The sequence below is a fragment of the Macrotis lagotis genome, chromosome 5, assembly GCF_037893015.1.
Source record: "Macrotis lagotis isolate mMagLag1 chromosome 5, bilby.v1.9.chrom.fasta, whole genome shotgun sequence".
Taxonomy (NCBI): Eukaryota; Metazoa; Chordata; class Mammalia; order Peramelemorphia; family Peramelidae; genus Macrotis; species Macrotis lagotis.
This window is the reverse complement of record NC_133662.1, coordinates 74,730,709-74,752,305: the sequence shown is the minus strand read 5'-3', so window position 1 is coordinate 74,752,305 and position 21,597 is coordinate 74,730,709. Positions and strand designations below refer to the sequence as shown.

General features: G+C 34.4%; 1 protein-coding gene across 8 annotated transcripts in view; it reads right to left on the bottom strand.

The window, feature by feature from the left end:
- DOP1A (DOP1 leucine zipper like protein A) overlaps nt 1-21,597 on the bottom strand; it is a 107,586-nt gene that overhangs the window by 48,674 nt on the left and 37,315 nt on the right. For 4 of the 8 annotated variants that reach the window (XR_012468479.1, XM_074237392.1, XM_074237395.1 and 1 more), the window contains 9 exons: nt 20,146-20,244; nt 18,279-18,378; nt 17,066-17,175; nt 12,687-12,795; nt 9,761-9,881; nt 8,057-8,176; nt 4,838-4,952; nt 4,448-4,477; nt 3,835-4,068 (listed from right to left, as the gene is read on the bottom strand). Coding sequence is in view for 7 of the 8 variants with exons in the window: in XM_074237392.1 (XP_074093493.1) it covers nt 3,835-4,068; nt 4,448-4,477; nt 4,838-4,952; nt 8,057-8,176; nt 9,761-9,881; nt 12,687-12,795; nt 17,066-17,175; nt 18,279-18,378; nt 20,146-20,244 (1,038 nt within the window). In the remaining variant the exon portion in view is untranslated. Of the gene's footprint in view, nt 1-3,834; nt 4,069-4,447; nt 4,478-4,837; nt 4,953-8,056; nt 8,177-9,760; nt 9,882-12,686; nt 12,796-17,065; nt 17,176-18,278; nt 18,379-20,145; nt 20,245-21,597 lie in introns of those variants that run through there. The other 4 variants (XM_074237394.1, XM_074187076.1, XM_074187077.1 and 1 more) reach the window with 3 other exon arrangements.

Here is a 21,597-nt window from a genome sequence, read left to right as displayed (position 1 = left end):
GGGAAATGGAAAGGGAGAAAGAAAAAGGAGAGGGGGAATAGGTCAAGATATTTCATATAATAAGATTTTTCTTTATTCCAATGAGCTATTGCAATGATATGGAAGGGGGGAAGACAAGGAGGAATGAGGGAATCTTTGCTCTCATCAGAGGTGGCTAGGAGGAAACAGCATATATACTCAATGGGGTATAGGCATCTAGAGTAAGAAGTGGGGGGAACAGGGGGAAGGGGGGTGATGTGAGTGAAGGAGGAGAGGATGGACCATGGGGGGAGAGTGGTCAGACATAACACATTTTCTTTTTTACTTCTTGCAAGGGGCTGGTATAGAAGGCCTGTCCGGGAACATAGGGCCAGATGGAAGCTGGGCCTAAGGGGTGGGGGTGGGGGGCTCGGGCCTCTTGGCCCAAGGACCAGGGATCTATCTGCTGCGCCACTCAACTACCCTACAGCAGAGTCAGAATGAAAGGAGAGAGAAAATATAGTACATGGGGTAGTGGAGAAATATGAAAGGAGGGAGTTGTGATCAGCAATGGCAATGGCAGAAAAATATGGAAGTAACTTTTGTGATGGACTTATCATAAAGAATGTGATCCACCCGGTGGTGTTGGAACACAGATTGAAGCACATTTATTATTATTATTATTATTTTTTTTGGGGGGTGCAGGGCAAATGGGGCTGGGTGGCCTGCCTGGGGCCACATAGCAGGGTGATCGTTGGGTGTCTGAGGCCGGATTTGGACTCAGGTGCTCCTGGCTCAAGGGCCAATGCTCTGCCCGCCACTCAGCCACCATCCCTACTATTACTATTTTATTTTTTATTTTATTTTGGGTCTTTTTATTTCTTTCTTTCTTTTTCTTTTCTTTTTGGTTTTTGCAGGGCAGTGGGGTTGGGGTGGCTTGCATGTCACACGGCTGGGTGATTGTTGGGTGTATGGGGCCGGATATGGACTCAGGTGCTCCTGGCTCCAGGGCTAGTGCTCCGTCCATTGTGCCACCTGGCCATACTTACAATTATTACTATTATTATTTTTTTAATTTTTTTTCTCTCACCTTTACTTTATCACTCAAGGGAGTCTATATTTTTTGGGGGGAGGGGTATTTTGTTTATTCTTAAACAAGAATATTTTATTAATGTATAAATAATATTATTTGTAAAAAAAAAATGTGCACACCCTTTGATTCAGCATACCACTCCTCGGTCTATACCCTGAAGAGATGATGAAAAAGGGTAAAAACATCACTTGTACAAAAATATTCATAGCAGCCCTGTTTGTGGTAGCAAAGAATTGGAAATCAAGTAAATATCCTTTCATTGGGGAATGGGCTAGCAAACTGTGGTATATGTATGGAACACTATTGTTCTATTAGAAACCAGGAGGGATGGGAATTCAGGGAAGCCTGGAGGGATTTGCATGAACTGATGCTGAGTTAGATGAGCAGAACCAGAAAAACACTATACACCCAAACAGCAACATGGGAGCAATGATCAACCTTGACGGACTTGCTCATTCCATCAGCGCAACAATTGGTAACAATTTGGGACTATCTGCAATGGAGAAAGAACTGCGGAGTTTGAACAAAGACCAAGGACTTTTAACTTAAATTTAGAAGGGAAAAAACCCTGATATCTTATTGTCTGATCTTGCTAACTCTTATACTTTATGTTTCTTCCTTAAGGATATCATTTCTCTCTCATCACACTCAATTTGGATCAATGTTTATCATGGAAACAATGTAAAGACTGACAAATTGCTTTCTGTGGTGGGGAAGGGAAGTACAGAATAGGGGAAAAATTGTAAAACTCAAAATAAATAAAATCTTTAATTAAAAAAAATAATGGGGGGTGGCTAGGTGGCTCAGTGGATAAAGCACCGGCCCTGGAGTCAGGAGTACCTGGGTTCAAATCCGGTCTCAGACACTTAGTAATTACCCAGCTGTGTGGCCTTGGGCAAGCCACTTAACCCCATTTGCCTTGCAAAAACCTAAAAAAAAAAAATAATAATGGACTGGAAAAGGAAACAACATAGAGAACAAGGTCAAGAGATAACAGAGGAATACTTGAGTTTTTAGAAGAACTACAAAAATCTTCTATGGAAGATTTGTGGAGGAAATGCACAAAAAAATAGCTCAAGACTGGAAAGTGCAGATGAAATGAATTCTCCAAGAAAGTATTTTAAATACATTTTGATGACTATATTTCAAGAGAATTGATTTACTTTTTAATGTTATGCATTTCCTCTTATGTGTTAAATAATATTATTCTAAGGAGTCCATTCACCAGACTGCCAAGGGGATACATAACAATAAAAATTATAAAGAACACATTCTGTTTTGCATCAATGTAAGTATCAAAAGCATCAAAGTAAAATTTGCAGTCATCAACTTTTTCTAATATTTCTGTGGCTGCAAATGTGTGTGCAATATACAAAGTATTTCAAATGTCTTGTTACCTAAGGTTTTTTTGCTTTTGTTTTTTAGGTTTTTGCAAGGCAATGGGGTTAAGTGGCTTGCCCAAGACCACACAGTTAGGTAATTATTAAGTGTCTGAGACCGGATTTGAACTCAGGTCCTCCTGACTTCAGGGTCAGTGCTCTATCCACTGTGCCAGCTAGCTGCCCTGTACCTTTAAGTTTTAGCAGCTTAATAAGTTTAACAAAATATTAAAACTTAAAACTGCATTATAACTTTTGGAATACACTAAACATGAAATAAGACAAAATATAGAGGTGATTACCTTAAGAAATGAATAATTATCTTTTCTTTAAAAGCTTAATTTTATACTTAAGCTCAAGCATGTATTATCGATTAAGAATCAAATCTCATTGAAATAACTAAAAATTACAACTAATGTATTTCTATCATAAAATTTAATTTACTATCATTCAAATATCTTTCTTTTTTTTTTTTAGGTTTTTGCAGGGCAAATAGGGTTAAGTGGCTTGCCCAAGGCCACACAGCTGGGTAATTATTAAGTGTCTGAGACCGGATTTGAACCCAGGTACTCCTGACTCCAGGGCTGGTGCTTTATCCACTGCGCCACCTAGCTGCCCCTAAATATCTTTCAAATTGATATAGATTATTCAGACTAAAAATGCTAACAAGCCAATAAAATCTTACATATATAAATAATACTATAGCATATAATTTATACTAATGAGATCTCAGGAAATTTATATTGAAAGGTATTTATTAAAACTAAGTAAAAATTGCTTATGGTAAACAGATCTCTATTGCATTAATATAGTTCAAAAACAAAAACAAATCAAGTGCTTGAAGCCAAGAGACCAGGCTTTCATTTATCAACCAACCTGCATCAATTAAAAAAATTTCTCATTTAAACAAATGATGCAATTCCAAGGAAAAGAACTGAAGAAATTATAATGAGCAAATGCTTTGAGCACATTAAAAATAAACATTACAAAATAAAATTTTAAAGATCTTGCAGCTACATGAAAGTAGATTTCTTCCTTTAATTATAATCACTATGAAACACCATGGCACCTTATTAGAAAGCCTTACATCACATAAAGGAGCATGTTAGTACTTCCTTGCCATTATATCTTTCTTCTGCTCAGAGAGTGTAACAATCTCCTGCACTGCTTTTTCCACTAAGATTTATAAAACTTTCTCAACATTCAGGTATGGCACTTTGAAAGTCTTGATTTTGGGGATAATTATAAAGTTCCTTTGGTTGTTCCTTTAATACAAAGAATATATTACAACAACAAATATAAAAAAGCCCAGTGCATTCACTTTGCTTTGCCACAGACAGAACTAAAGAAAATGAGACAAGACATGCCTAAGGGATAAATGAAGAAGTGAAAAGCCAACATTACCTTTTTGTCTTCCCATTCTTTGATAGAGTTGTTCTGACCACCTGAAAACCTCAAAATGCTGCCTGTGCCTGCCGATAACAGAGGAGGCTGTACCTTGCTAAGGATTTTTGAGCAAAGTCTGAGTGAATCTGTCAGTTCCGATAAGTACAAAGTCTGAAGATGGCTTGTCAGTGCAGAAATCATTCTAAGTAGCAACTGAGGCAAGTGTTCTGTTTGTATTTCAATATAAGTCTCCTAATAAAAAGATAATTCAATTGAGAAATTAAATTTCCATACAGAGTTTCCAAAGTCTCAGTGCAGTTTTAAATTAAGACTTTTGCAATCCATTTATTTAAAATTTTACCAAAAGGAGTTGGCAAATTTACTTATTCACAATATTTTAAATACATCATGCTCTTCACTAGTTATATTAATAAATTATATTAATTTTGGAGAGAGGGAGAGAAAAAACATTTCTAGTCCCAAATTCTAATTAAAACAATATAAAATACATCATACATCTTATAAGTCAAACCCTAAGCATATTTACTATTTTTCAAATTCAAACAAAGTTAAAAAAAGCAAAAAGAATTCATAATTGATAAGTAAAGAGAAAATAGGTTCAATGTCATACCTGACACAGCACCCTCATACTTCTAGTAGGCTTTGAAATGAGAGAGCAAAGAATAAAAGAAAGAATGTAAGAGAAAAAGTTCTAATAGTTTTCATTGAGAAGATTGATAAAAAATATTTTCCAAAGAATATTCATGTGTTAGAATGCCATATACTGAAGAATTAGCAATCATAATTACAAAGCTATAACATTGCTGTATGTGTATGAATAGAAATAAATTGCATGAGTTAGAAAAAGGACAAAACATTCACAACCTGGCCCCCCGAAATAAAATGCTATGCTAGAAGATAATAAAATCCTTTCATTCTTAATGACTAATCTAGACTTACTCTTAAGTATGAAATAATTACATTTCTGTTTCTAAGTATTTTGGATTGCTTATAATCTTACCAAAGAAACTATATCCAACAAAAAATCCACTAACAGGCAGAAACTGGTTAACTGAAGCTCTGATGATTCACTGCTATCTCCAGGTCCAATCTGAAGTCTAGCATGCAAGGTCCTCCTACAAAGGCAAATAAAGTTTACTAAGTACAGTGGTAAGCATGTTGAATATATCTGACAATACCAATAACAGTAATAAATGTTTACCTTAATAATATGTCTGAAGTTGCCAATAATACTGAAAAATGAATGCCTAAGCTAATTCCTTCTTATATTACTAATGAAGATTAAGTTCAACTTGGTTTTTAAAATATTTCTCTTATAGTCCTGCTTAAGAAAGCAAAGCCACACTACTTAAACAAAAATAATTCAGTTCTATGAAGTAAATCATAGCTCCTTTAAAACTCAGTAGATTGTCTTCAAGAATTGCTATGGACAATAAAATAAAAAAATCAATTCCCCTTAGTCTAACCTAGCAAAGAGTCTTTCTGAACTTTGTTAAACTGATTCTCAGGGCATTGGGTCTATACTCAAAGATAGAATCTACCCATTTTTGTTCTCTGGTATAGTTTTCAAAAACTTAAGATAATAATAGTTTCTATGTAGAATTCTTTACATTTTACAGTGCTGTTATTAAAACAATCCTCTAATAAAGGCAGTGAGTACATAACACATCCAGTTCAATGATGAATGAGGATTCAGAGGAATTAAGTGACTTGACACGTAGCAATGAAGTTCAAACCTTGGTGTCCCTGGCCATGTTCAATCTTTCTACTACACGACTGTTTATCATCATCAAAAACACTTTAGTAAATGACAGGGACTCCACCATGTTTAAGGATCACTATCACATATGCTCTGACACATTCATTCAAAAAACATTTATAATATGGCTAATTGTACAAGGGATAAGGTGGTTCTATTGCTAAAAAGCTTAAGTCGGTTAGCTCAAACTCCTGGCTTCAAGGTAATTTCTGACACATCCTGGCATGTGGAATCCTGAGAAAGTCACTTAATCTCCTAGTAGCCCAGGTAATCTCTAAGATTATAAAAAGCAGAACAGGTACTAATCTGCATTGAAAGAGAGGTTCTATATACCAATTACATCACTGATCCAGACTAATAATTTTTTAAAATAAGATGTTGTGCAAGGCAGCTTTTAAGTGGGTAGTTAGGATATGAATATACATGAATACGACAAAGAGCAAGAGAGGACTGAGTACAATGAGTTAAAATGTTATCTATGTAACATCTATCTATCTATCTATCTATCTATCTATCTATCTATCTATCTATCTCCAACAATCCATCTATCTCCAACAATCCATCCATCACTAATCTTAGTCTCACATGACCCTGACCCTGAGTTTCAATCTCACATCTCCAAATGCATATAATCTTAGCAAAAGACTCTCTACCTGAATATCCTGTAGGGATCTCAAATCCTCTGCACTTTAAATTATAACCTTTTCTAATTTTCCTTCATCAAGGGCACAACCACCATCTTTCTAGTTATTCAAGTTCGCAACCTTGGAGACATATCAACTTCTCATCCCACTTTGACATTCAACTACATGGTCTTGTAGAGTCAGCAGCCTTCATAACCTCTCAAATTCATCCTCTTTTCTACCCCCCCCCAAAGGTCATCACCTTAATTCAGGGTTCAAACTGCCTGAATTCCTGAAATAACCTTCAATTTGGTCTTCCTCTCTCAAGTTCCTCTCCTCTCAAAGCCATAATGTATACAATGCCAACGTGTTTACCTAAAGATCAAATTTGACCATGTCAATCTTCTACTTAAACTCCAGTGGATCCCTAGTGACTTGAAGATCGAATTTCCATGTTTTTAATGTGAAAAGTTTTTTACAATTGGGTAACAACCTATCTTTCCAGACTTATTACCATTTTATTCTTTTTCACACACTCTACAGTCCAGCAAAGTAGGTCTACTTCTTGTTCTTCACACACAATTCATAATACAGACATCTTCCTGAAATGAATTCCTTCCTTACCTATCTTTTAGAATCCTCATTGTTGGGGCAGCTAGGTGGCGCAGTGGATAGAGCACCAGTCCTGGAGTCAGGAGTACCTGAGTTCAAATCTGGCCTCAGACGCTTAATGATTACCTAGCTGTGTGGCCTTGGGCAAGCCACTTAACCCCACTGCCTTGCAAAAACTAAAAAACAAAACAAAACAAAAAAAACACCACAATAGAATCCTATTGTTTAGTTATTTTTCAATCATTGCTTCATGACCTTATTTGGGATTTTCAAGGCAAAGATACTAGAAGAATTTGCCATTTCCTTCTCCAGTTCATTTGACAGATGAAGGAACTGAGGCGAAAAAGATTAAGTGACTTCCCAAGGGTCACACAAGTAGTATCTGAAGTTGGATTTAAATTTCCTGACTCCAGGTATACTTGAATGAGATGGGAAGTTAGTCTAGATAGAGATGAATTCTCAGGTCCTTCCAGTTCTTAAAATTCCAAATATAGTGTTCTTGAAAAACAATTGCCCAATCCTGACTTAGACTCTTGAGGCTAGGATAGAGTTCCACCAAACTCTACTCAAGTATTAAGGAAATAAATATACATCAGAGTGAGGGAACAGGGTCAAACAATATTGGCTCTTCAAATAAGAGTACATGAGAAAGTTTAAAAGATCAAATTCTCTCTTCTTGCTTGAGAAAGGTGCTTTTAAATATATTTACTATAATAACAAATTAGACCTTTTGCATCTTGGCTATATTGTACAGTATATAAAGGCTCCTTGAATATTTAACAAAACCAGCACAGTAGAATGAAGGATGTAGCAGAGTTGGAGTCAGAAGAACATCTGTAGAATCAAGTTCTGTCTGACACGTAGCTATGTGATCTTCAGTAAGTCCTTTATTGCTCTGAGCCTCCATTTTCTCACTTGCAAAATAGGGAGAGCAATACTTACTCCCCCCAAAAGTTGTGAAGAGATTTTATATTTGAGTTTGTAAAGTACTTTGTAAAGTGTAAAGGATTAAGTAAATGCCTTCTATTATAACCAAGTCCACATACATCAAGATGCTAATTACATTTAAAAACTAAATTAGTAATAGTAGTATATGATTTTGTATAATTATATCATAGAAATGCTACAAAAAAAATCTTTCTTTGGTTTGTCAAATTTTTAAGCAAAATAGAAAAGAACCACTTCTGAATGCATATTTTACTCAAATCAATTAGTCTTTACATACCTACAGCATTCTTCAAACCACCGTGCAATATAATCCCACATGTAATAAGGCTCAAAGGAATTAAAGAGGAGATTCGCAGTTTTAATCAATTCTGCTGTTTTCTTATTTTCCCTCAATTTGCTAAAAAAAGAAAATAAATAAATAAACAAATAAACAAATAAATAAATAAATAAATGGATGGTGGCAAATATAGTACCTTCCTACCCCTCTTTCCCATTCCTAAATTAACAATGTAGGAATATTTTTGTACTATGTATTATGCTTTGATACCAGTAAAAGTTAAATTTGTAGTAAAGTTAACAAACTATGTAAAACATTTATTTTCCATGTTTATACACAAGTTATTATAATTAGTGTACTAAAGGATCTGTACTATCCACTAAGTAACAATTCAAATCTGAAAGTCTGAGGATATCTTATGTGAGATAATGTGTATAAAATACTTTATAAGTCACAAAAATATATCTAAAATTGAGAGTAACAAGAATCACAGAATCTTAAGCTGAGGAGATCTCAGACATTATCTAGTTCCACTTTTCATCCAAGTCAGGCAACTTTTCCACAGCACTGCCAACAAGTGTTCATACATACTATTTTGTAGGATAATCTGTTCCATTGTGAGGTTAGAAAATTATTCCCTCTTTTAAGATGAGGGCTACTTCCCTATAACTTGACACTGACCCTATTTCTCTTGAAGGTTATGCAGAACACAGTTTCTTTTCTAGTTAACAATCACTCAAATATTTCAATACTGACACCATATGAACTCTAAGTCTTCTCTTTTTCAAGTTAAATACCCTTTTGTCCTTTTCTTGAGCAAAAACGCTCCAGTCTTTGTTCGTCCCCTCTAAAAATAAAAGAAGCATAGACTAAAAACTACTCCAAAAGTTGTCTAACAAGTAAAAAATACGAGTCATTGTTCACACTTTATTACTAAAGTCTAAGATCTTTTTTATTGGCAGCCATCACCTAAATGAGTTGTAATAACCTTGTAGTCATCTAAAAGCCCCAATTCTTGTTCATTTAATTTGCTATGCAGTCATCTCCTGCCATTCTACCCTAACTTCTCTAACCTATCCTTATTAAATTTTGAATTTAGGTGAGGGACTTCACATATATCTACTAAAATTTCAATTTAACAGTGAGTCCATCATTCCAGACTACAGAGATCTTTTTGGATTCTCATTTTGTCATAAAATTTATTAGTTATCTGTGTAGTTAGGTTGGCTGTTTGTTTTCATGGAAATTATTAGAAAAAATGTTGAGGATTGATGAGGTCAAAGTGAGAGATATATCACATCTCTAAGTTAATACTGTCCTCTCACTTATAGTTCTCTTCTTAATGAATATACTTAATAGTACTATCCAGTTCATATTTCTCCATCTTGCATAATGAAAAGCTTACTGATTGCTCTTTGAAATGCAAGTAGGCTATATCTAATGCATTTAAAATAACTATATATAATATGATATTTGTGAATCTGTGAAGTTCATTGTTAGTCTCTTGAATGAGGTTAAAACTAAAGACTGCAAACACCCAGTGAATCCCTGATACCTTTGCTTTTTAAATATATTTTTGGAATATGGAAATGGTGAAATTATTTACTTATTTCCAATTTTAAAACAGCTATCACTTTAGAACTTATTAAGCAAATATGTGATGTATTGAGTTATGTTTTAGAAACAGAGAAGCCATTTTTGTACCTGCTTAACTGTGTATGATCTTTGCTGAAGGGTGGTTCTACTTGAAGATCCAATTCTGCTCTACACTGTGTATACAATGTTCTAAAAACTTCAATCAGAACATCTTCTAATATGACAGGTCCTATAACAAATTTAAAAGTAAATACAATAATTACACATTGACAAACGATCATATAAAGATTGCTTTACATAATTAAATATCTTAAATAATTTCTCTCCCTACTCACTTCATTCAGATTCATATGGTCTAATATAATTAGACATTTTATGTGGCTATTCTCAGAAAACAATAAAGCAACTAATGAAAATATGTTTTAAGTTGTAAAACAGAAAATTCATTATTAGAAATTTTTAGCATTTGCATCATTAAAGTAAACAAACCAGTTTGATCTTTTAGCTTTTAAGAAGCAATTGACTAAAAATATAATCTCAAAGATGTGATATAGCATTATTTTTATTGCTTTAATCTTTCCTCAAATGATTCCTAAAGATAATTCAATTTAATATTATTTTTTTATTTTAGGTTTTTGCAAGGCAAATGGGGTTAAAGTGGCTCGCCCAAGGCCACACAGCTAGGTAATTATTAAGTGTCTGAGACCAGATTTGAACCCAGGTAATCCTGACTCCAAGGCCGGTGCTTTATCCACTATGCCACCTAGCCACCCCAATTTAACATATTTTAAAGGAAAAAAACATTTTTTTTTTAGGTTTTTGCAAGGCAAATGGGGTTAAGTGGCTTGCCCAAGGCCACACAGCTAGGTAATTATTAAGTGTCTGAGACCAGATTTGAACCCAGGTACTCCTGACTCTAGGGCCGGTGCTTTATCAACTATGCCACCTAGCCGCCCCGAAATAAGCATTTCTTAAGCAAGCACTGTATGCTAAATACATTACAAATATTATCGACTTGTTGTGGTTGGATGGCCTAGTCACTAAATTAGTACATATATTTGAGGCACATAAAGTAGAGAGAAGAGATGGGTTCATTATAGAACAGGAGGAAGGCAAGATGGTCATGCTGCATTTGGGAAACTTCACAATGCTATTAATGATACCAAACTGAAATTGGGTAGAAAGGTCCAACTTTTAAATAAAACTACTTTTCTGGCCAGGATTTATAGTTGTGAATCTTCAAACAATCCATTTTTCAAGAAACTGAAGTTACGGAAGACCTGGAGGACAACATAACTATGTATGATTGGCATAGGTGAAATGTAGTCCAATGATGGCATATGTTTTAAATGTGATTTAGAATTGTAAACTGAAGAATGCCCATCAATTGGGGAATGGTTGAACCAGTTATAGTATATGAATATTATGGAGTACTATTGGTCAAACTTTAAGAGAAGAATGCAAAGAATTACATGAACTGATGTTGAGTGAAGGGAGCAGAACCAAGAGACCATTGCACACATTATCAACAATGTGAGCTGATCAACTATGATGGATAAAGATCCTCTCAGCAGTTCAGAGAGCTAGGACAACCCTAGGAGACAAGTTATGGACAAAGCCATTCACATCCAGAGGGGAAAAAAACCCCCAAAAATGAAACCACAGAATCTGAATGGATACTATGGTCACTTAATACTTCTCTTATGTTTTTCCTTTCTAACTCATGGTTTTTTCCTTTTTCCTTAGTCTTAATTCCTCATACACAAAAAGATTAATATGTAAATATGTTAAACACAATTGTACATGTACAACTTTTACCAGACTGTTTGCTGCTAAGGGAGGTGGGGTGGGTGGGAAGGGAGGGGGGTAGAAAAATGTATAATTATAAATACACAAGTGGATCAAAGTTGAAAAATTTTCATAATATGTCATTACAAAAATAAAATACTAATAATAAAAATATAACTTAAGGGATACCACAGAGCAAAATTATTATTGGAAAAATAAATTAGGTTGTTCTTGTGGCACAAGTGAGAAGTAACACTGATAAATAAGTTGGGTGCTTCACTCAGAATATAAAAAGAGAAAGGGCTGTGGCATATAGGGATTATCTGTAAAGTACTTAAAGAAAAATGTGAAAAAAATAGCATTATTAAAAAACCAGAGGAAAGTTGCAAATATGCACCATTAGAGGGAAGAGTAACAATGATAAGATATCACAGATCCCCTTAAGCAGTTTAGTTAAAATTTCTCAATAAGTGTATGCTGACTACACATCAAGAGAGTTTTCTGTCTTGAAGCAATTTTTCAGGTATCATAGTAATTGCAAACTTTTGAGTTGTCAATTCTTGATTTATATTATTTCTGACTAAGCTATTATAACTAAAATTCCATGTTAGAACCATGTTTGACTAAAGTCAAAATATGCAAATGAGAAGAAACATATACAATTATATTGCAGGAATCAATAAGGGTTACTCCAAATCCTCTTTCTTTCTTTGCTTTTAGACATAAATTCTAAGTGAAATAAAATGGGGAAATGACTGAATTTCTATCTTTTTACATTAAGACATTAAGTCACTAAAAATGCCTAAACTGCAGAGTCATTTGCAAAACCTGTCACATATGTAGCATGTCAATACAGTTGAGGAGCTCATCTAGAGAACTGCTTTGCAGGGGCAGCTAGGTGGAGTAATGGACAGAACATGAGCCCTGGAGTCAGGAGGACCTGACTTCACATCCAGCCTCAGACATTTAATAATTGCCTAGCTGTGTGACCTTGGGCAAGTCACTTAACCCCACTGCCTTAAATAATAAATAAAAGCTAAAAAAAAAAGAACTACTTAGTAACACCCACTGTAAAAAGTTGAATTTTCTAGGCATGCCTTTTAAATCAGAAACTGAGAACCTACATTTAAATGTTACCTAGTAAGGTGACCTGTGAGATGACAGATAGTTGTCTTTAATATATATATATAGTTCACTGAGGGTTTTTTTTTAATGTGTGTGTTATATAGAATATAAACATTATTACCTAGCTCAGGTTTGTCCAGTAAACTGATTAAAATGCGAAAGGGTTTTAGGTCCTGCATTAGGGTACTTTCTTCTCCAAAACCATTCACTTGTAAGATTCCTACCATTGCCTTTTAAAAAGGAGAGAAAAATGCAAATTAGTAAATAGAAAAATTATAGTCTGTGACTGATAATGAAAAATATAAAAAAACGAGGCATGCATGACATGTTTGTATGTGATCAAAAAACTACAGGATAGCAACACACATGAAGGTAACATAACATCCTTTTACTCTACTGAATTTACTTTGCTGAAATAATTTTCCCAAGTCTGATTATTTTTCCTCATGAAGGAAAATGCAGTTTCTTATCCTTGGATGTAAAATTATGACTAATGCACAACAGTATCATCTTATTGTTTTTCTTATAAAGATGATAATCTGTAACTGGTAATCAATGATACTCGCAATTCTCTCCATTTTCAGTTCATTCTGAGGAGTCACTTCAACAGTTACATGATTCTTATTTGGAAATTTCTTTCAACAAGAGAAGTACCAGAGTAGGAAGGAAGAAATATATTAACTGGTTGGGGTTGGACACAGAGTTATTCAAAAATATTCCACTAAAATGTAGTTTTATCAGTTGTATTCTTGTTGGAAAGTCATTGATAGGGGATTTCAAAGCTTTTGGTGGGAGCATGTGGGGAAAAAAGCATTTACACAATACCTACAATGTGTTTGGCCCTGTGCTTAGCACTTGCTATGAAGGTAGTTTGAATTCAAGTCTATCTGATTCCAGACCCAACATTCTATCCACTGTGCCACCAGCTCCCTGGGAGATTCCATGAGTTGGGCTCCAGGCTTTTCATTGAGGAAAAACCCTAACCCAAACAGGAAAAAAAAAAAGCCCAGAAACTATTTCCACAGTTTAAGAAAGCTATGAAAAAGCATAAGTTTCATAGGAAAGAATTCTACAGGTCATAAGTAATAAAGAGGAATGAAAATTAAAACAATAGAGGTATCAACTTACATCTATCAGTTTGGTAAAGATGACAAAGATAAATATGACAAATGTTGGACAGACATACAAATGCATTATTGGTGGAACTGTGAATTAGTTCAACTATTCTGGAAAACAAATTAAAATTTCACTAAAGAATTTTAACTCAATGATATTAGTCTAATAATAACAAAGACAGAGGGAAAAGCTCCTCCAAAATATTTATGCAGAATTTTTAATCATAGGAAAAATCTAGAAGGAAAGTACCTTTACATTAGGCACCCACTGAGGGGGAACAGCTGAACAAATGGTGAACATAATGTGAACATAATGGAAGAAAGCAGCATGGTACGGTACACAAGGTCTGGAGACAAAGGGTGCAAATCAATCTGGGCCTCAGTTTCATAAATGAAAACTAGGGGGACTATGAGGCAGCCTTTGAAATCCCTCATAGCCTTACTCTAGATCTTAACCTAAGGTCCAAGTACCCTGTAAGGTCTGTGAACTTGGATTGGGAAAAAAACACCTTTATTTCAATATAATTGTTTTTCTTTGTAATCCTATGTGTTTTGTTTTAATTACTGAAAAAAATTCTGAGAAGGGGTCCATAGGATTCACCAGGCTGGGGTTCAGGACATAAAAAAGGTAAGAACCCTTGTCCTAAGTATATGATTCTAAAGAATGTTACTGTACCTTATAAAAAATGATGTCTGATAAAAAACAATACTATAAGCAAATCAGAAGATGAAGGACTAGTTTACCTGTCAGGTCTATGGAAATGAGAGCAGTTTATTACTAAGGAAGAGATGGAGAAAATCACTAAAAACAAACTAGATGATTTCTATTACATTAAATTAAAAAGCTTTTGCACAGATAAAACCACTGTAACCAAGATCAAAAGAAATGTAATAAATTGGGAAACAATCTTTACAACTAATGATTCTGACAAAGGACTCATTTCTAAAATATATATACAGAGAATTGAGTCATATTTTTTTTAAAAAAGCCATTCTCCAGTTGATAAATGGTCAAAGGACATGCAAAGGCAATTTACAGATGAGATCAAAGGAATCCATAGTCATATGAAAAATTGCTCTAAATCATTACTTATTAGAGAAATGCAAATTAAAGCTTCTCTGAGGTACCACCTCACACCTCTCAGACTAGTCAATATGACCAGAAAGCATAATGATCATTGTTGGAAGGGTTGTGGGAAATCTGGGACACTATTACACTGTTGGTGGAGCTGTGAACTCATCCAACCACTCTGGAGAGAAATTTGGAAATATGCCCAAAGGGCAACAAAACTGAGCATACCCTTTGATCCAGCAATACCACTACTGGGTCTATACCCTAAAGAAATCATGAAAAAGGGTAAAAACATAACTTGTAAAAAAATATTCATAGCAGCCCTGTTTGCGGTGGCAAAGAACTAGAAATCAAGTAAATGTCTTTCAATTGGCGAATGGCTTAGGCAACTGTGGTATATGTATGTCATGGAACACTTATTGTTCTATTAGACACCAAGAGGGATGGGAATTCAGGGAAAGCCTGGAGGGATTTGCATGAACTGATGCTGAGTGAGATGAGCAGAACCAGAAAAACACTGTACACCCTAACAGCAACATGGGGGTGATGATCAACCTTGATGAACTTGCTCATTCCATCAGTGCAACAATCAGGGACAATTTGGGGCTATCTGCAATCTGTATCCAGATAAAGAACTATGGAGTTTGAACAAAGTTCAAGGACTAGTTCCTTTAATTTAGAAAAAAAAAAAACCAAACCAGATATCTTTTTGTCTGATCTTGTTATCTCTTATACTTTTTGTTTCTTCCTTAAGGATACGATTTCTCTCTCATCACACTCAATTTGGATCAATGTATAACATGGAAATAATGTAAAGACTGACAAATTGCCTTCTGTGGGGGTGGGGGAAGGGAAGTAAGATTGGGGAAAATTTGTAAAACTCAAAATAAATAAAATCTTTAACAAGAAAAAAATGATGTCTGAAAAATTCAGGAAAACTTAGAAAGACTTGCATGAACTAAGGCAGAATGAAGTAAGCAAAAGAAGGAGGATAATGTACATGATGACCATAGTAATGTAAAGGAAAACAATACTGAAATGCTTCAGAACCAATCATAACTTTAGAGATCTGCAGGTGAAAAATCTGCCTCTCAACAGAGAGGGAATGGACAACAGGTACAAAATGAGGTATAAACTATCAGACATAGCTAAAGTCTTGATTAACTTTGCTAAACTTATATTGCCCTGTGAAAAATAGGGATTTTACAGGGTGGTAAGGAATTTGCTAATAAGCAAAAGTGATATGTTTAAAAGTATCATTAAAGCATTTTTACAAAACTGTTAGAGGGGCGGCTAGGTGGTGCAGTGAACAGAGCACCAGCCTTGGAGTCAGGAGTACCTGGGTTCAAATCCGACCTCAGACACTTAATAATTACCTAGCTGTGTGGCCTTGGGCAAGCTACTTAACCCCATTGCCTTGCAAAAAAAAAAAAGATTAAAAAAAAGAAGATAAAAAACTGTTAAGAGGAAAGATCAGTCATATGCTAACTCACCACTCCCACCAATAGAACCTCTATGCATAACAGAGGTAGAGATGAGAAGACAAAGATTTTGGCTATCTTATTCTCCACTAGTAGTAGTAGTACTTCACAGCTCCATCCAGACACATGCTTCACCAGGAGTCTTCTGAGGTCATGCATAGTCATAGCATTGATCAGAGTTCTCAAGACCTTCAATGCTCTTTTCCTTCACATTATTGTTGTCAACATTAGACAGCAGTCACAAAAACTAAAGCAATCTGAGATCGCACGTAGAGATCTTATATCCATGTATGTAGTGGGCCCTTCATCACACTCTATCTAAAGCACTGTATTTTAATTCTGGGCCCCACATTCTGGGTAAACTTGAAAATGTTTAGAGGAAGGCAAACTAGATAGTAAAGGGTCTGAAATTCACGAAGTATGAAAACTAATTGAAATAATTAAGAATATTAAGAGAAGTCAAATTATATCCGCCCTCAAGTATATGGAAAGCTCTCATATGTAAGGCAAATTTGGGTTTGATGTAATGAAAAGGTAGACTAATTTCCAACATGAGGTTGGATCCTCATTACTGGAAGTTTTCAAGTCAATTATGGATGACTTGCTTTTTTACATGATACAGAAAGGATTCTTGCTCAGGTGAAGGTTGGAATAGCTGGCCACTGAAATCTTTCTTACTCTTTGAGGTTCTAGATGCTTAAGAATGATTAAATGCAATATACAAAAAGTATACAGTAGTTAAACACTAGCAGGATTGAAAAAAGATTGCTATTGGGGGGCTTATAGTTTGAATATATTGAATAACAAAAGAGTAAATTAAGGCATTTATTACCTGAACCAACATTTCTTTTGAAAAAGTAGTGAAATAATAAGTGGCATGTTCCTCAGGATTACTATGTCTTGTGCTTCTGGGTCCTATGATAACACCATTGTTATCAAAGCCTCCAAGCAAACAAATATAAAACACATTAGTATTCTAACCATAAAAAATCTACATCATCAATTTAAAAACCATAGGTCTCAATAATGGCCAACACATACCAATTTGTAGTCCATTTAATGGCAGCAAGAGAGATAATTTTATAAAGTTTAATAAAATGAAATTCTGTGTGAATGACATTCTTCCAGAATAAGTCTCCTGCTTACCAAATAATATAATTTTTCAGGATATAGTAGGCAAATTTTATATCCCTTAATACACAAATGTAAACATCTCATTAATCTCCATAAAGTTCTTTGTGTGGTAAGGCTCAAGATTAGAATTTGGTGGGGCCTGTGAATTCTCCTTGGCAAATTTCTGAGAGTAGATATGTGTACCACTCAGGAGAAATCTCTCTACAAAACCAACAAAATGTTGAATGAGAGAAGAATCTACTCTGGGTAGAAGAGTCACTGCCCCACTCAACTTCTGTCCACAATCCTTTAAGGGACTTCATGGCTTTAAGATAAAAAATTATTTTTGATTAATTCATCCATGAAATGCAGATATTTGCATTATCACAATTATAATTACAGAAAAATTATATGACCTAATGGATTCAATTAAGTTCCAATGAGGTCTTCTTTTATAATGTATAACTATAAATCAAATTAAGAAATGATCATTAGGGGAATCTGAATTCATATATGTCCTCTTATAAATTTTATTATTACATGAAATAAAGAAGCAAATGAATCCACAATATTTATATCATGCATTTTCCCTAAGAAGTTTTCGGGGGCGGCTAAGTGGCACAGTGGATAGAGCACCAGCCCTGGAGTCAGGAGGACCTGACTTCAAATCCAGCTTCAGACACTAATAATTGCCTATGTGACCTTAGGCAAGTCACTTAACCCCACTGCCTTAAATAAATAAAATTTAAAATTAAAAAGTTTTCACACTTTCTTAATGCCACATACTCAGTAAATTAGTATTAATTTAAAAAAAAATCAACCCAAACACATAAAATCTCAGCAATTTCTTTAAGTCACAGATTCCCCCCCCCAGATGTAGCACTTTCAATTTTTTTTCCAAGTTTAATCATACACCCACATCACATACCTACCTAGAAGCCATGCATAAAGCCTGCGATTTAGAGACATATCCCTTCTTAGAACCACATGAAGAGCTGCTGACAAGATCCTGATCATGTCAGGACGAGTTGCCTAGAAAAAAGGAATGGAACATGCTTCATTTCAAACTTTTTCTTTTGAATTTCTATTTAAACAAATTCATGCTAACAATGAGGAATTAGAAATAATTCTGTATTTTTGATTTCTCAACTTATTTCTTTCTATTTTCTTGCTTACTATCCCAGTGAACTTTTTTATGTTAATAGGCTAGTCTTCACTAAAGAAGATTGTTTTCAGTTCAAAGAAGCATACAATTTGGGTTCTTAGAAAATCAAAGTCTGTCAATTAGAATGTATATTTCAGGAATATGAAAAAAAATCAGTATTTAAAATAACAATTTCAGGGCTATCAACAGAGTCCAATGATTCCACAATTAACAACTTTTTAAAGTTTAAACCTCTAAGAGGATACAAATATGTCATCTAATATAAAGTTATTATTGACCATCAACACAATAAAATGAATTACTTTATCAGATTAGTTTTGATTTGAGCAGTGGTCTTTTAGGTAATAGGGTGTTGTACATTTAGACTATTACTGATGCGAGAAAGAAAAGCAGATGTTGAAAAATAATGAGGAAAAAGACTAAAGTATGGTGGGATAAATAGCACTGAAAGGTAAGCTCTGATAAGATAACAAATAAAGAGAACTTATAAAGCCAGAGCATAGTATTAGATCCTTGGTGTTTGAGAAGGGAACCTAATTTGGGATAGGAGAGGAACTGGCAAGAGGGGAATGACAAAAAAGGGAACAGAAGAATTTGCTTAGTGCTATCCCAGTTATGAACAATTAGCAAAGAAAATAACTATTTAATAGGAATCCCTATACCAAACTGCATTACTAACAATCACTATCATTTGCTGTCTTTGTAACATTAGAGACCAAAACTTTTCTCCTATTATTAAACTTACTTTGGCAATAAAGAAATGCTCAAGTTTCATACTAAGCACTCAATCAAGATTTCTGAATATATACAGGAATTCAGACTTCACAAATGAGGAAATTAATTGAAGTCAACAAGATGCTTTTTTTGTGAACTCATGAGCTAGTTTTAATCAACTGTAGTACAAGCACTACAGAATGACAAAGAGCGGTTAAAATGTCCTTCCAATTGCAGTCAGATCTCCAAGGAAAATGATATGGCTCCTACATTTCAAACAGTCAAGATGGGTAATGACCAAGGTAGAGGCAGCAGGAATACAATGTCAGGAAGAGTTAATACTGACTTGATCCCTGTGCTTTGTCCTCTTTTTACCTTTTACATTATATTTTTATAAGGACGACTTAAGACAGTAATAGACATAGTTGAATCTTTTAAAAACTGTTGAATAATCCATTTCATTTTACTTTAAGAATGATTCCCCTTCAGTTCCTCAAGCTTACTTATAAATTCTGCTCTTTGAAAAAAATCCTGTTTTAAGAAGTCATGTGGAATAATAAAAAAGTCTCAGGCTCAGGAATATTTGTGTGATCAGAGTTTGTCCTCTGACATAAACTGACTGTGTGACACTGGAAAAGTCACTTGGGCTCTGTGTGGCCCAGCATCTAAGACAATTATAGGACAATTGTTTATCTGCAATGGTGAAAGGAGTCTCCTATAGGATAAAGTTACAGGTTCAGATCAAAACCATCTCACATCCTAAAATCCCCCTATTCTTTTTCTACCAATTGTTTTATCAACCACAAAAAAGATACATGTTAACTTATATCAAAAATGCTTATTTATATAATACCTCTACCAATGGCAATCAATTGGTTTTTTAAAATAAGTACCTTAAATTAATATCACTAATATTTTACCTGACTCATATGGAAAGGAAAGCAGAAGAGTATAAGATCCAGAGTACTTCTCTGTACAAGGACACTGGAATCCTGTACTGAAGTACTTACTGCTTCTACCTGCAAAGAGAATGCCCTGAGTGAAATTATGCCAAAATAGAAAAATTAGTAAGAAGAATATTCTGGGTACATTCATTCTAACAAAATATGGTGATTTTAAAGAAATTCAAAAGAATCTCTTTATATATTTTACATTAGAAACATCATATGCCTGAATGATAGAAGAAAGAGGTAATTATCAAAATCTTTTAGTACTAGTCTAAAAAACAGAAAAGAAGATAAATGGAAAAAGATCATGCAATGAACACTCAGAAATAACTAATTACATAATCTAATATTCGATAAATCCAAAACATAAATTACTTACTATCTGACAATAATTGCTAAGGAAATGGAAAGCCAACCAAGTGAAAATTAAGTTTAGATCAACATTATACCATATGCCACAATATCCCCCAAATGACATGTAATCCACAAGAGTATAGGATTTTTTAGGGGGTTTTTTTTGGCAAGGAAAATGGGGTTAAGTGGCCTGCCCAAGGCCACACAGCTAGGTAATTATTAAGTTGTCTGAGACTGGATTTGAACCCAGGTACTCCTGACTCCAGGGCTGGTGCTTTATCCACTGTGCCACCTAGCCACCCCTAAGAGTATGGGATTTTTAAAAATTAAAAGAGTACCAGAGGTCAGGAATCTACTTATCTATGACCTGTAAAGGTCTTTATCTTTATCTTTTATCTGGAACCTCCTCTTTCTAGTCTTAGTGATGTTGACCATCTTCCAGCTCTCCTCCTTAGTCTTAGTGTCTTCCCTCAGAGCTTGTTTCCAATTTAAATATATATTTTGTTTGAACAGTTACTGCACAGTATTTCCCCATTGGACCATGAGTTAAGGAGGGAATCTTTTTGGCTTTTCATTTTACCTTAGCACTTATATAACAATCCTTGAACATGGCAGGCATTTAATGATATATTTGTTTATCTTGGCTTGAAGGGAAGGGACATGAGAGAGAGGTGATTAGAAATTTTGATTAAATGAATTGAAAAACTATTTGTTGAATAAATTTAAAGTAGGAGAAGAACAAAAATAGTTAAATGGGAATCAAAAGAGCCCCATGATTTTACCACACACACAGGCAAAGATAACAAAAGTCAGAAAAAGTCAGTGCTGGAGGAATTATAAAAAGAAAACCACATCAATGCACAGTTGGTGAAGCTGTGAACTAATACAAACATTCAGAAAAAACAAACTGGAATAATGCAAAAAAAATTAAAATAAAACTAAAATGTTTATATTCTTTGAGCCAAAAATTCCATACATCAAAATATTTATAGCAGAACTTTTTGTGGCAGCAAAAAAACTAAAAATAAAGTACAGTCCATCAACTAGGGTTAAGCTAAACAAGTTGTAGTA